At 40.3% G+C, this 16,203-nt stretch overlaps 2 protein-coding genes across 9 annotated transcripts in view; one reads left to right on the top strand and one right to left on the bottom strand.

The window, feature by feature from the left end:
- LOC110973794 (RNA-binding protein 41-like) overlaps positions 1–16,203 on the top strand; it is a 75,210-nt gene that overhangs the window by 57,417 nt on the left and 1,590 nt on the right. For 4 of the 8 annotated variants that reach the window (XR_002597516.2, XR_015427446.1, XR_002597510.2 and 1 more), the window contains one exon: positions 758–4,625. The gene's annotated coding sequence lies outside the window, so the exon portion shown is untranslated. Of the gene's footprint in view, positions 1–757; positions 4,626–9,200; positions 9,280–16,203 lie in introns of those variants that run through there. The other 4 variants (XR_015427448.1, XR_002597512.2, XR_002597515.2 and 1 more) reach the window with 2 other exon arrangements.
- Positions 9,512–16,060, bottom strand: LOC110973796 (casein kinase I-like). The gene is made up of 7 exons (XM_022224899.2): positions 15,670–16,060; positions 14,592–14,698; positions 14,056–14,182; positions 13,274–13,372; positions 12,960–13,099; positions 12,375–12,528; positions 9,512–11,989 (listed from the first exon to the last, which is right to left on the bottom strand). The coding sequence occupies exons 1-7, from the start codon at positions 15,793–15,795 to the stop codon at positions 11,738–11,740; spliced, it is 1,005 nt and encodes a 334-aa protein (XP_022080591.1). The 5' UTR covers positions 15,796–16,060; the 3' UTR covers positions 9,512–11,737.

The raw sequence follows: 16,203 nt of genomic DNA on the forward strand, positions 1-16,203 counted from the left end.
ATTGAAGTGACCAATTAAGAGCTAGTGTGTTTCACACAGGAGACTTTAATAATAGTCGGGTTGTGCTTGATGTATGAATATCATACTCTCTCTTGAAAGAAAGGCTTGACAAAGCATTTCAGGTCGTTTTAGTGTTAGGTTTCCACTGCCAAGCATTGCTGAGAAATGGGCGCGGCGCACGACACTTGCAACATTCAGGTGTAAATTGGACCGCTTATGTTTCCCACTCAACAGCCTAATATCGATATGTCACAGTCACTCGAGCCATTGCAGGTCTACAGGGTTTGTTCAAGATGCAAGCCGTCGGTAATCAAAAGGAAAGACTCTACCCCCCTTTCTATCTATACTTTAAATCGATCTTTGGCTTTGGGTAACATTAACCAAACAAGGCCCAGTGGAATGTACGGGCAAGTTTCATGTTTGCAGTTTATTCTGAGACGGATAGATTTTTTTTTTCATTTCCGATTTTGTCTTGAGCCAGGTGCGTCCAAGAGATAATCAATAGGAAAGATGGCATAGCGTGCATCGGCTTAGAGTGTTACATATTCTTTTTGTGAGCGTCACGATACGTAACCTGTTTCTGCTCTTGACTTAAGCAATTCTGGTCGGATGGAGAATTCTTCACTGTGTTTATATTGAAGTAAATTTGATTTTGCCTGAATCGAACAGACTAGACGATTTTAAAGGTGCTGGGAAAAAATCGAAACGGACCAAATTTTTCCTAATTAAATAACCTCCGTTGTCTCCATTTTCATAGGCCTACTGACTGAATGTTAGAGTCGATAGAGAATCTACAAGTCTCCAGTGGGAATGAATACCAGGTTTAAGACCGACGACTTTGACGATAAATGATTCAATTTGATCCTCCGTCCAGCAGCCCATTGGGTACGGAACTTGAGACTTTTTTAATTGAGACTGCTTAAAGGTATAACCTAATTGTTTAGTTGAAATAATAACGTAATTGCGAATTGAAATAAAGTACTCTTGTGATTCCAATCTCTTCTTGTTTGTAATCACGGTTCGAAACATTAAACAAGACCTTTTTTAGACCTGACTATAGCCCTTTCGCCGTTTCGTAGATCAATTAATGATTACAGCGGGACAACACGACAATATGCACTCTGTAGTCGGTGATCACTGATTGCCGTACCCAGGCATACCCGTACCCGTGAGATCACATTAGTGACTGGGCCTGAGCGACACAGGTCGGGCACTGTACTGTCTCTGCCAACCCCTTTCAAACTATTGATAACTTGCTCCAGGCTTTTCCGAGTTAAAAAATCCCCCAGCATCCCAGCAATGCCCGGTCCTCAATCATTACCGTCAGCATGTGGTTTGTTTTTCTCCCCGGCGACCAACGCCAGTCAGCAATTTTCTTTGGATTAGTCTTTTGCGGTGCGGGTGTCTGATAAAAGATTTTTTTTTCAATCTAAGCGAATGCAGGTTTGTCCCTCTTGTACCATTCCAGCTTTGTGATTGTCGTTGCAAAGCTAACCCGTTATATCAATGTCTTGATGTCATCTTTCCGTTCACAGTGTATAGGACAATGAAGTTTCTTAATGCAAGGTGCCTAGTGCGCAGGCGAACGTCAGTGACAGAGTACGCTTAAATTGAACACGAACGAAATTGTTTGTCAAAATTTTGTCATAAAAAATATCTATGCAAGAGGCTTCTGTCAATTTTGTGGATGGGAAAATAATAGAAAAGGGTAAAAATGTGACGAACAGATTTGCATTCCGCGTAGCAGCCTAGCATTCCAGATGATTTCATACTAAGCTTTAACCATTTTATTTACATTACCTTACCCATTTCAGAAGTCAACTTACTGTCTGAGCAAAACACGTCCAAAACAAATAATGTTCAGGAGCAACAAATCATCTGTCGGCTTTACTATATACGTCCTACTAGCCAGTCACATTGGTACAAAAATTGAAGAATTTTTTGGGAGGGGATTTCAAAATTAGCAAATTGCAATTCGTATAATATTTTTCATTTAGGAGGTATACCAACGTCATACTTTCTCGGTCAAAGAGTGCTTTTTTCATCTCTGATCGTCAAGGCCATTCCAAACAGCTCCTCGGTGAAAATTGGAATTCTTGTCGAGGCGGGTTTTTTTCCCTCGAAAGTAATAAAAAAATAAGGATTCCAGCTTGTTCCCAAATCCTCTGAAATTGATTGTCTTCGGGGCGTAATTCTTTCGCATTTTTCCTCAGGATTATGTGGATTTCGGCAACATCTTACGACTAAATTATACATATCTCAGTCCAACCTGAAAGGCCATAGTACTGGATACACGTGTGATGACAGAGCCCCAGCACTGAAATTTTACCGCGATTGTTGGATTTCTCGAGGTATGCGTGAATGAAACTTTCTACGTAGTATTAAACTGCCTTTCATCGTTGATCTTAATTACAAGATGCAGGTGGAAAACTTAGCAGCAAAACTGGGCTTATTGAAAGCAAAATTGATCGCGAACGAAGTCGGAAATGTTCATAATTGAGAGCTCGACATTATGAAGGCCCTGGCAAAATGATTTGCTCCAAGGTAAAGAGTTCACATTCATGCAAACTAAAAAAGACATTGATCATGTTTATAACATGAAACCTGCGTGTGGGCGTTTTGTAATTGGTCCAAAATACTAAAAGCTATGCCGTATGGCGTGTTTTCCGGTGAATCAATCTTGTTGGTCATATAGTTTGCCCTGGCACCCGGCGTGACTTTCAGACTAGCATTCAGTCAGAAAAACAGGGACGACAGAAACAACAATAAAAAAAATATAAATTTAAAAAAACCACGGCATATTGAAGAAAAGTCTCTTGTGATTTGAAATCGAGCTAATTCAAACAGGGGAATTCGTTGCTCCCATTTCCCTCAGAATAGAATTCGAAATAGTTGCATGGTATAATTTCACTCAGGAAGTTGTTCGTCTTTTTCATTTTGAATCGCTAAAGAGGTTGATGAGCTCACTGAATTATAAAGCGCGTTCTATTTCACGTCAGTAGTCGCGAAACTGCATGACTTTACCTTATACTTTATTTTAAAAAAGGTGGAGCAAAAGCGTAACAATGTTGGCTTCCTTTCAACATAAGTGAACCAAAAAAGAGTATTTTGTGGGTGCATAAGGAAGCGGCACTGTGCTGGTATAGGGACCTGTTCCGTTTTTCATAGTTGATAGTAGACTTCTGTGAAGTGATTAGCCATGAAATAAAGCGGACGCAACTGCAATTTCCCAAACTTGCTCACAAACCAAGATCATATTTATAAGATGAACTTTTGCTTCGGGGGTAGTATTTTACTTTAGGTGTTTTGCCCTTCACCTTCGGACGACACTGAGTATTTGGTTATAAATAAACGTCTGTTAAGTGCAAAACAACAACAACAATAATAACAACCAAACGAGAACAAGAAACGACAACAATGAAGTAGGAACACAATTTAAATTGTCCATATGATTACGGAATGCAGTTCTGATAGGAAATATGCTACATTTGGGGTAACCGTCGAAGGGGAACTGTAAGCTTGCATAACACTGGCAACCTTCCAAATAAAACGTAAATACATGTTCTTCATTGTTTTAGGAAGTGATTCAAATGAGTGTTTGAATAACTCCCCAAACAGCAACGAACCGTCAAATCATCTTAATAAGAAAGCACTGCGTAGCAGATCTTTGAGAAAGACGAGAGCATTTGCATGGAGTTTGAGTTTGTCCAGGGTCAGTCTGGGTCGTCGGTGCTGGCTATCGAACTTCTAGCCTGGTACGTACGGAAAAACTTGAAACGAGTCAAGCGAAAATCGTGTGTGCGTTTCGAGTGTTTGAAAGAGGCAAGCCTCAGTCGGGATGTCTCCAGTTTCGACGTGGAAGGTTTTTTTTTAAGTTTCTATTGAGTCCCGTTTCCTAAGCTTGACTTGACAAGCAATGTCATTAAATTTCGAGCAGTTTCGTCAAATAACTCAATTGAAATGAGAGCGGTGCAAATTAAGATGCACGTTGAAATTGTTTTCACGGATTTCAGGAAAATAACCTTATAAGACTATGTTAAAAATAGGTCGAATCGAGCAACCTAAATTAAATAAGGTAAAAAAAAGTGGGAAGAATATCAATACAGAACGCTTTCGATAGCAGTCAGTCTTGCAATCTTGTAAAAAATGACGGAAAAAGGCTTCAAGAAATGTAATTTTTCAACCAAAACTGCAGCTAGGCCTATAAGCTGCTTAACTAATATTCTCTCGCCCACGAAATCACAGAAGAATTAAAAGTGGTTTAAAATCGAATTATTTCAAAATTCAGTTATGTCAAAATTGAATATTTCAATTCTTTCAAAATTCAAAAATATGGAATGAATGAAACTTGGGAATGGAAGTGTTTTTCTAATTGACAATTGCGTGTCCATAACTAACGTAACAATACAGTCATTTCCTAAACAGAGGAAATGAAGAATAGACAATATTAAATTTGACTTCACATTCTCAACTCGACACTAAGTCCTCTTGAAATATACTTAAATCTCCGGTCCGACGTGGTGTAGCAATTCTGTTAATTTTAACTCGCAAATGGAACAATTGAACTTTCCAACAGCATAAAACGACATTGCTTACCGTTATTTATTGTATTCACGTCTGCTTTATTTCCCAGCTGAAAGCTTGCGTTACCTTCGTCGATCCGATCAAAGAGAAGAGACAAGTCCTACAAATCCTTAAACGATCAAATTATTCCAAGTTCATCTTACTGTCCAATTCTCGGCCGACAGTTTTTGCTTTAGCGGGAAGCTGGACCATGTAGCACGAGACTCACCGGGCCAAGTGAACGGACCGCCCATTGCTCTGGCGCTTTAGAACAAGGCTAGGGGCGGCTGACAAAACAGTCCATAATGCGCCACAGACATGTCTGTGATGTGAGAGATGAATGAGGGCGCACTGCGTCGTTGATGCTCACAGCACAGCTGTTTTCCATTCTATCACCCACGTCGTGTTATATGTAGCAACTTACCCAGTTCATTCGTTCATGGAGGATGATTCGTTTCAATCTTTCATTTTAATCTCAAATATGAATATTAACTTACGGGGTCAGTTTTATTAAACTTGGCGATATTTACACTAGGTGCTTACTGAACTCGGTGTGTGATTTCAAAAAATCTATTATCAAGCAAAGAAAGCTAAGGAATTAATGAACAAGTACACTATCATTTCCATACACAAGTACTTCAAATACACCAACGAACGCGTTCGCTCGAACGTTTGAACGTCTGCACGTGTAGCTCGTATCAAATTTGCAGAAATTGACAAGGAGTTGACCCATGATCGACTCTGGCGAGGAATTTATGCAGAGGCGCCTTGGTATCAACTTGGATTGAAAAGACTTGGGCTATAACGTGATGATATACTCCATCTTAGAAGTCTAAATTATGTCATTAATTTGTTCACCTGTTTCATTTTTGTTCATCTCTTCAGTTTGAGCTCAGTGCTCATTTTTAAAAATGTCCAGTTTGAATAACTTTAAACAGTGCCATAAAAAAACTTGAGTATAAGACTTTTCGTCAATATACTTTTTCATAGCAAGCTGTCATTTCTGTTGTTCCGCACTCGCGGCTAGTCGACGATGCATAATGACTTCAGTGGCAGTCCCGGTGAGTAAATAGTAGAATCGATGGATCTCTACTGGATTTCAGCTTATCCTGTTCAAATTGAAAAGGTATAAAATTTCATTTCTTTTCGTGATGACTTTAAATACGCTCGACATTTTTGGGAGAAATTTTGAAAAGTTCCAAAAATATCAAATCTATTACTGATGGAAATTGTCCACTTCAAATCGTTTAGAGATTTGGCTACATGCTAGGAACTTCACTTTTAGGAGTCGTATTACAAGACGAAATTTCTTTGAGCAATTGGTAAATACGGTTACAGAGGTAGGTCGTATTGCAGACAAAATACTCGACGCACGGTTGACGGACCAATAAAACGCACGCACTATTTTTACAAGACATGGAACTAGGCAAAAAGTAGTCAGTGAACTGTGCACAATGACTTCATCAAATGTGCTTGCAGAGATCGCGGAAGTTGAAACATTGAAAATGTCAGGCCAAATGCTACAGGCTACTGTAATCCAAGCGTAATTTGACTTTTTCTTTCGCTCATCGAATGAAAGACATTGCTTAAAGGATGAAGTATCCTTTGCTTTTCCTGGCACGCGCCAGATGAAGTTCAGGAGATGTTGTTCATCGTGCTCATGGGATCCCTTACCAAGTCTCCAAAGACGACATCCCCACGTCAACTATCACCTCTTTACTTGATTTGGCACGATCTTAATTAAACCCAACATTCAGTGTCCAATTTATACTTGCTTGGGGCACACAAACGAAACAGGCAACGAGTTGACCAAACTCCACAGTATAATGATGAAGTCACGTCTCGGAGCTGGTTCAGTGATTCAAATTGTACATTTCAATTATTTCTGAGCTAAAATCTTGATAATGGAAGGCGTTCTTCCATTCTTAAATACTCGCTAAGCCTTGTCTTCAGTGACTGGAATTGGTTTAAGTGTCGTTTGTCTTGATGATGGAAATTGAATTGTAGAATATTCATCATCGTATCTACAATAATGTGCGTCATCGTTCAAGTAAAAAGAAAGTTGATCTTGTACCTTAAAATAAAATTTTAAATTTGCACATTTGAAAAAGACAGCGTACAAAAAATGCGTACTGTTTGAAGTACGGGATAAAAGCTAAACATGGACAATAAAGTCGTACTCAAATTACCCATTACCAGATTGCCTGGTTTGTTTGTACTATTATTTTTTCATCGAAGTAATTGATGATCTTATGTGTAATTATCTTCCCATTGTGTAAGATCCAAGTTGATCGCTCCACAAATCATTGAGACCGAAATATAATATTTGCTTGGTGTCCATGATTAGCATCTCTTCCGCCTCGAGCCTCTGTGAGACGAAACGCCAACGATAAAACAAGCTGTTGTGCGTGTTTAAGACTTGTCATTCAGTAAGTGTTATTCATGCTCCAGTTCACACTCATTAAAAAAACAACGGGAGAGGAAAAAAATGTCTTGCCAGCGACACAGAGGAGTTACCGCATTGTCAACTGACAGTAGCTTTGCCTCTCGAAGGGAGCAGAAAGTCGGAATAAATTATTTGAAATTGGATTGCCACGTTAAGCATGTTTACCTCATCTTCACCTATTTGACTCAAACATTTCAAAGAATTTGAGTATAACTTTAATTTAAAATAAAAGAATTGATTATATATGTTGGAGTTACATCCAAAGCCAAAGCTAATATCACATGAATTGTTTGAAAACTGTTGTGGGTAAAGTTAATCTTATTAAAGCAGGGAACTGAGCTTTTAATAAAGTGGATGACTTCGAGGCTTAACCTTCATTCTCTGCATTCACTGCATTTGGCAGAATTCAGCTGACTTGTACTTTAAAAACTGCCGCGTCTTTATTAAACTGCTTTAGGGGAGTCCGTGCAGAGGATATAAACTGTTGACTACGAGGAGAAATCCGAAGACCTCCTGAAGAGCTGCGCTTCATCTTACATGATGAGAGGATTCTTGACAGGTCGTGTGGCCAGTTGGTCTGGGAGGGACTGAAAAACACTTCGGTCATTGGAACAAAAGGGTTATCAGTTGACCGTTGTTTATTGATGTTTTCTGATTAGTTTCAAGAGGAATGGAGACCTCTCTAGCCACAGGAGCATAAAATGTTAATTTAATGCGTTGTTAGTTCTGTGGGGAGTTGTTCCCCAATTACGTCCCGTTTTCTTCAACCTATCCTTGTTCAAAGCCCTCCTGGGCATCTTTGTTTCCGTTAAGTCTTGAATAATGTAACTTGAATTTTTCTAACAATTTTAATCTATATCTGAAATAAGCAATGAGATTTCGACCAGTGGTGTGGAGGAATGTGGAGATAAATGTGGCCTTATTTCAATTAACTTGAATTTAAAAACTCTGAATCTAAACACTTCTGCATAGTTATTTAGACATCACAGGCAGAGCACGGTAAATTGAAAAAAAAAATGCATAAAAAAGTCATATAAATATGCCGATTTCGAAAGATAAGCCGATATCCAATAAATCTTCATTAAGACAGAGAAAAGGAGAAACTGGAAATATTGTCAAGGACAGTTTGGAGGAGAAAAAAATGAAAGCACCAGCGAAGACAAGGGAAGACAGTTTAATCTAATACCCACGTGTCAGTTGGCTCACCATTAATTTCATACTTTTGTTTCCATTTTATTTAATTGCAAGCATAATGGAAGGGGGAGATGTATAAGAACACGTGACAAGTTTCCATCCCTTCTATTCTAGTTGGCGGTTTGTCCCGACAAGCTTTTGAACGGTGGACAGCTTTGCACAATCCATTTCTGCCTTTGGCTGAGATTTACAGGCTACTCGCTGTTTGTTCCTGGCTGTATCAATTCGGCGCCCGGGGCGAAATACAGCGCTGTATTCCGCTTTTTGTCCAAACCCCGTATAAGTCTGCCTGCGTGACTAATGATCTTGGCGCAAATTGTCGCCTTGCTGTATCCTCGCTTGATTTCTGTGGGGAAATGACGGCACGATCTTTAAGGTCAAAGTTATTTTAGCCAGGCTTTCTGGAATTAACCAGAGTGAAAGTGAATTGTACCTTGATCTCCTTTAAAAAAAATAAATAAATAAACATCGACAGTTTGATATCGAGGCTTTGACAGAGATACTCAAGCTTGTCCAATAATACAACCTGCATATTTCCCAGGTTCGGCATTCATTGCATCTGTGCGGTGGACTGTACATGTACATATACTTTCTACGTTCAGCGTTTTGATCCCATTACAAGCAACTGGCGACCTTTCCGCGAGGTCCTTTTCACCGACATCAAAGGTCCAGGTTCACATGCATGTGACCCGAATCTCAATCAGTTGTTAGCAACAGACAAAATGACCACATCAAGCGGCCGTGTACCTGACTCAGTGACACGGACTGCATATCTGTGAACTTCAACAGTAACAATCTTGCAAAAGGCCATAAATTGGAATATTTGAACACAAAATGGCATTTTCTGAGGGATGAGGCTACATTTTAGAGCCTTTTACACACTTTTACATCACCTTTTGCTCATTATTTTCAAAAGAATATTTGGACCCCTTTATTCAGCTTTTGTTACATTGTATTCATAAATTTCTGAAAGCGATTTTCTCATTTGAATGTTAAGGAGTTCCTGTCGAATATGCTGCCGTCTTTGACTGTCTATCATCAGCAAGAGCGCCCTCTGCACACCGTATAAGGTACTCGAATATTATTCCACCATCGTTCACCTGTCTGCATAGACCTTTTTCCCCCACCCCCGACTGATCCTTTGATTTATTTCCAATTTTCATCCTCCGGATCGTTTATCCTTCCATAATTTTTTTTTAATTTCAGCATCCTCAATCTATTAGCGGGGTACTCTTGTTGTAATACCCCTCATCGACTTAGATGTGACGTCAAGATATTAAGCATGCAGTATATCACTGACTCACTGAATTTCAGAAGACATCAAAATTCCAGTTTAATATCAACGTTCAAACTTCAACTGGGTAACAAGATTTAGGACAGAAACTTTAGACGAGTTCACTAACTCAGGCCAAGACTTCATATTCGACTAGAGAGAAAGACAGTTATCTATGTAAAAACCACTTTCCTGAATTAAAAGGAAACGGCCCGGAATACGAGATTTAGGGGCCTGTTTTATCAGGTAAGACCAAATTTGACGTAAACTTGCACAGCTCTTCGAAAGATGGTTGCTTCTTAAAACTTCTTTACAAACCAATCCTCATGAGGTTTCTCTTGGATTCCAGAATAAGTTTCTCTCAGTGTTGTAGTCGAGACCATCACAAGACCAGACACAAGTAACAGTGTGAATAATAACAAAGGAATGCTTTTGTTGAAGTTCATTTGAATAGCTTTTGGCTTGAATTCAGACTGGAAGTCTTGGGCTGGTCTTGTGTGGTCTTGTGAAGGGCTTAAGTGGTCTTGACTACAACACTGGTTTCTCTTTGCAAGAAGGATTCCAGTTTTTTATGATTGCCCCAAACGCCAAATCTTAAACTCATAATTCAAATACAGTAAGACTCCTGAATCTGTTACTATTTGAAGTCCATAACTACACCAAACATATCTTATTGCCAACCATAATCGATCGCATTGCTAGCACGATTCCTAATGCTTACAATCCGCTCTGCATAAAAAATATAAAATATCTGTTTACAATATGTACATTTCTGCACTTCATGCTTTACATATATACATATCAAACTAGCCTATCAGATAGACCCCTTTACTTGTAAACATACATGTCATTTCATCTCTCGTCAATATCTGAAATTAAATCTAATATCAGTTCAAATTTACTGCGTAACTAAAAGCAAAGCTAACATAGCAAAGGCAGTCTCTGTGCATTAAGTTTAACTTTCTTAATTTTGTTGAAATCTGTTCTACATGAGCATCAACTGAAAAGACTGTGATTGAAAAAGGAAAGACGGTTTACAACGGAAGTGAAAGCGCTGATATTTTCTCAAAGTTCAGGCAGAAATACCTCCTTCTCAAAAGAATTCATCCATTTATCTCATTGACAGACAGCTTTATAACAACTCTACCATTCTGAAAGGACAGTCTCCAATATGGGCGATTCACAAATAAAGTGCCTCCAAAAGTCTGCAACGCATTGGCCAATCACAACGCGCAAAATCTGTCAACCCTTTCTAAATGCGCATTGGGTCGACAGATTTCGCTCAGCGTGATTGGTCAGTGCGTTGCAAACTCTTGGGGGCGCACTATTTTGAAACGCCCGCATTACTTCAAGAAACAAGTTCAATGTTCCATGCTCTTGAACTGCATGCAAAGACTAGGACAGGTGAAAATGTGGATTACAGATTATACTGTGTGATACAGTGCATGCATTTATGTACATCGCATTTCCTGTGTCAACCAACTCTGCTGTATCTGAGGAGTACTCACACGGTATTCTTACTGACATGCAATATTACCTCCAGCTCAGATCAGCCCTACAGCTTGGGTCGTACCACGCCAAAATATTCTTAAGATCAAAATGAACTGGGTGCATGAAGTTTGGGGCAGTTATAAGAGATTGCACACGCACAAGACATCGAGGGAATGACTACTATAAATTCATTGTTGACAACTGGGCAGGATGGCCTTAGAACATGTCACAATTCACTTGGACAATTGAAGGAAAGGTGTTCTGCATCACTGTTTACATGAACACTGATAGAAGACAGTGTAGGAAGTTCACTTCTTGTGATAAACAGCAGCCTAGTGTTGACTCTAGACATGACCAAGGACCACCGGTCCAATCCAGCATAAGACAAGTAGGAGATTTTCAGAATAGAACTTGGGTTTCAGAATGAGCATCAAGCCAATTGTGTCATGGCCTCATTTACCTTACCAGAAAGCATCACTGTGTTGACATTTCAGAACCCACAATGCATTTTGATATGCAGCAAGACAACACAAGCTGATGCTCGGTGGAAAGACTTATGTGATTGGCCGGGTATATCACTCTGTCCAATGGCAAGTGCATCATACGAGCAGCAGGCACATCAAAGGTTCAGCGGTGACCTCAGACTTGCCCAATCTCTTAGTCTTTGTTGTTACGTGGCTCCCTTCACTGTCAATGTTTTTGTTGTAGCTGGATAACTTGAGCGACACTGCCATGTCAAAGGTCAAGCAGTACCTATGGGCTTCAGTCCCTCAATGTTTGGCATAGGTCCTACCCTCCAGTTGCATTGCCCCATCAGGTGAGGGCGACATTGCAACACTGCACAATGGGTTATGAACCATTCTCTGTTTGAGCATGGTCCAATCAAAGACACAGTCATATTGGTGGTTCAGTTTACGAAACAGGACACGAAACAGCTGGCGTAAGTACATGTAGTTAGGTGCCTCATCAAAGCCGAGATCTCTGCAGTAGCGAAGATAGTGAGCGAACTCCTCGGGAAAACCCTGGCAGAGAAAAAAGTTATGGGAACCTGTGATTAGTGACTTCAAGTACAGTAGAAAAGACTTACTGCTTGAAATAAGGGTAACATGACACTGCTGGTCAACGATTTGGAATCCTGTCATTGAGACAGGCTGACAGCATACTCTCAATTTCACCTTGTCTTTGGCTAATGTGTGAAGCAGATCAAAAATGCTGCCAGGAAAGCAACTATTGGAATAACAGCTAACCTGAACTAGAGAAAAGCTCAGAGGGGATTGAATTGAGGGGAGAAGTTTGCTTTGGAGAGAGGGAGGTACTTGGAGAGTGACAAAGTTAAGGAACATGGATAGGAGATGGCTTTGTGCTTATGGAGGATGGGGTATTCCAGAGATGGAAGGAGGCTCCTACCTGACACAGAACCTCTGGTGGTGTCGCTAGTTTCTTCTCACTGATCTTCTCATACTTCTGTTTCTTGTTGACAGCGTGAAGACCCTGCCAAGGAAGCTGAGCTCGATTCAAATACATCAAGACGTAGCCTAGAGATTCCAAGTCATCTCGACGACTTGAGAACAGAGGGAAGAAAACAAGTTTATATCATAAATAACAACACAAATATGCTGTCAACACGCCAAGGTAATGTAACACAGCTGTCACAGATTCTTGATTCTGATTGGCTAAAACATCGTTTTGAGATTCAATAACTGAGACAGGTGCATAACTTGCACATTATTTTTGGAGTTCACTATGGATTGTACCAGTTATTTGACCATTTTCAATTGCTTGGAGAGTTGTCAATTTTAATCACTCATAGAAGGATGGTTCCTGGTCGAAGAAATTGCAGTGTGTCATGAAACACGCTAACCAGCATAAGTGGAAGATTCGTGCCGTTGTATCGTGTATTCATTAGGTCTGTGCCAAGCTTAGATGCAACAAGAGGGCCTCTCTACCCATCAGTTCTGAATGCCTGGGGAATAATGAGCATTTCTTGATTACCTCTGCTCGATTCCTAGATGGGCATTGATGCTGGCATATCTTGCTGTCCCTGTCAGATTCTTTTTTTCTCTGTAAGGTATGTGCTGCCTCGTTTTACTGTCACGGTACTTCTTGGCAAGACCATAATCAATTAAAAACACCTGTCGACCCAAAGAATGAACAAGACAGTGCAAGCAGATTATCAAGTCAGAAAAACGACTTAAATATTGCCCTTAATTGCTGATACATACAGCTACTACTGAATACTTGGCAACTCTGTGACACTAACATTCCATGAGTGGTCAACGACAAAGGCAAGGTTCACAATTAATTACCTGATTGCAACGTTTCCCAACGCCCATTAAGAAATTATCCGGCTTAATGTCACGGTGGATGAAGTTTCTGTTGTGAACGTACTCAATTCGACTGATTGTCTACGAAGGCAAACAAGGAAAAGAAACCGAGATACGTATGAGTGGAGTAAAATAAATGTAGACAATCCTAAAATGACATTTTGATCAAAATAATGCCAAGTTGAGATCCCTCTCATTTAACTTCTTACCCAGAATTTGTGACTCAAAAGGTATTTATGAACGGGAAAAATATATGCTTGGTCAAACCACTCTTAAAGGCAAGTGACATTATCAGCGTCCATTCTTCTGGGTCAGTCTTAAATGAATGTTTAAGACCGGCCAAGCATATACTTATTCCCTTATTCATAAATACCTCAGACAGTCTCCCTATTCAACAATAATGCCCGCTGCATAATCATGCACTGGCGCCCGGATATGACAGAGTTTAATGGATTCTGATTGGTCAATAGTCTGTGTGCATGTGGCTCACCATGCGTGCACCAAGTCCATAAAACAAGATTCTTTTGATCAACTATAAAATAAAATAGACTTCTAGAAAAAAATTATTGGAAATCAATCATATATTGACTTTGACTCTCTGACTAAAAATTGTATTTATGAATGGGAATGACTATGCTTGACTGATCTTAAACTAACATCTAAGACCGGCTCAAGAGTGTGAATGCTGCTAATGTCTTTGCCTGCAGCTCGGGCATTAGTCACGTCCATTAGCAGCCTTCTGATTCTACACCTTTACTACTGACCTGATCTGCAAGCATCAGGACCGTCTTCATGGTGAATCTCCGACTACAGAACATGAATAGATCCTCAATGCTTGGTCCAAGCAGCTCCATGACCAGAACATTGTAAGCCTTCTCCTGACCAAACCATCTGAATCCATTGACAAAAAAAACAGACACATTTATGAATCAGATTGATTAGCATAGACTGAAATGGACCTCTGTACGGAGTCATGACACCACACTGGACAATTGCCCTCCATTGACTTCATAGGAACGTGTATAGGTAAACAATGTGTGACGTTATCAGTAGCCAGGCTTAATCACCACAGTGTTACTCACCCTGCCACTACTCCATTCAGAAGAATAATTAGGGAGATGGTGATAATTCAACAGACTCTACACCCCCCTTCCCCTAACCACCTCAAAATCAGGAAGGGAAACAAGATCTTGGAATAGTTTGCCTCCTTCAAGAAATGAGGTCTCACCAATTACGCTTCAGTTATGTGCACAGTATTACCCATCCAACCCCCCTCCCCAACACCCCACCCTTAGCAGACCTCATTCTAGGGATTCCTGCACCTCCTTGGAGTATCTTGTAGAGTTTGCTCTCATAGAGCAGCTGAGGATGTCTGGCATTCTTGGGTTCTAGCTTGACAGCCACTTCCTGTGTATCAAAGAAACTCCGACTTTGTAACATCCACTTCTCATATTTATCATCCCCAGTAATACCATTAACAATTACCACTTAAGGCGTATTCTATGACTGTGAAATCCATTTTGTGCTAGTAAATTAAATTGCTGAATTTGTATGATTCATAAAAAGAGGTTTGATGGTGTGGGAAACATGTTCACAAGATGCACTGTGCACACTTGCAACTAACAGCCATATTGGATTCTAAATGTCAAATACTGGTTTGATATAGTGGACCACAGTAGTTAGCATTATGTTGAAAATTTGAATGAAGGCCTCCAACCAACAATGCTCAAAATTTCAGCCTTGACGTACGTGGGTCAAAGGTGTAAGGTGCCACCAGTCAGTCCTCCTCATTTCAAGGTTTGATTTGAAACAAATCCTGACTTCAGGGTAACTTTTCCATAAATGTCAATGGTAAAATATACTTGAACAACAGAAAAAACACCAATCTCAGGCTTAAAAGTCCTGAATAAACCCTGACATTGCACTAGGATAGTGGAAAGAATGTGGGGAGGAGAAGGTCAGCAGGCTTTGTACACAGGCCTATCATGGAGGAAGGAAAAGCAGTGGACCATTAGTTTGTCAACAGGTCTGAATTATTTTTAGCAACCGCAGAAACACAGTAAGACAGACACGGATATACTGGGGGGTAGGGGTATCTTAGGGGTTGGGCAGAGTATGGTAGGCATGGTGGCTGCATGGATCTGGATGCTAACTTAATGTAGATCATGGGGAAGGGGAACTTTATCAGTCATCAGTCAGCGGGTGGGTGGGGCATTCCAACCTAACCAGTTTGGTCGGGGAAACGATAATAAAGGCCTAGTAGGCCGCCTACACTATATTTGATCCTAGGACCAGTTACCACATGGGAATATGTATACGACTCAATTGGTATTACTACCAAACGTCATCCGGCGAAAAAAAAGGATCGCTAGAATTACCTCCCCCGTTGTCAGATCGACACCAAGATAGATATCGCCGAAGGATCCACTGCCTATCTTCTTCACCAAACTGTACGTTCCAGACGCAACTGTGTATTCATATTTCTGGCCTCTGCTGCTAGACATGGTTCGTGAAAGACGGAATACAGTTTCTCCCACATCCAACAAACATCATCAAGCCGAGCAGTGCTATTTCGAAGCCCAACTGTCGATCATTTGCGCCGATTTTCTGCGAAATTATCCGACATGATTGTACAGTCGTTTTCCATTTCTGTAGTTGCTGGTACTCGGCTGTGGGGAGCTTTCAGCACAATAACGTACCGTAAACCAACGATGCAATTTGACATGAATGACTGATCACCGCACTGTGCGGTGTTTCATCGCTCAACAACACGTCATAAAAAATAAAATGTACTGGCACACGACCTAGACATCTATAGCCATAACCATAACAATCCGTCGGAAAAACGGCTGCTATTGTATTGATCAAGTGTGCTCAAGCAAAACAAGGTAACAGTTGCGGACGCACCCACT

This window comes from Acanthaster planci, linkage group LG13 (genome assembly GCF_054643075.1).
Source record: "Acanthaster planci isolate LZ-2023a linkage group LG13, COTS_SCS, whole genome shotgun sequence".
Lineage (NCBI taxonomy): Eukaryota > Metazoa > Echinodermata > Asteroidea > Valvatida > Acanthasteridae > Acanthaster > Acanthaster planci.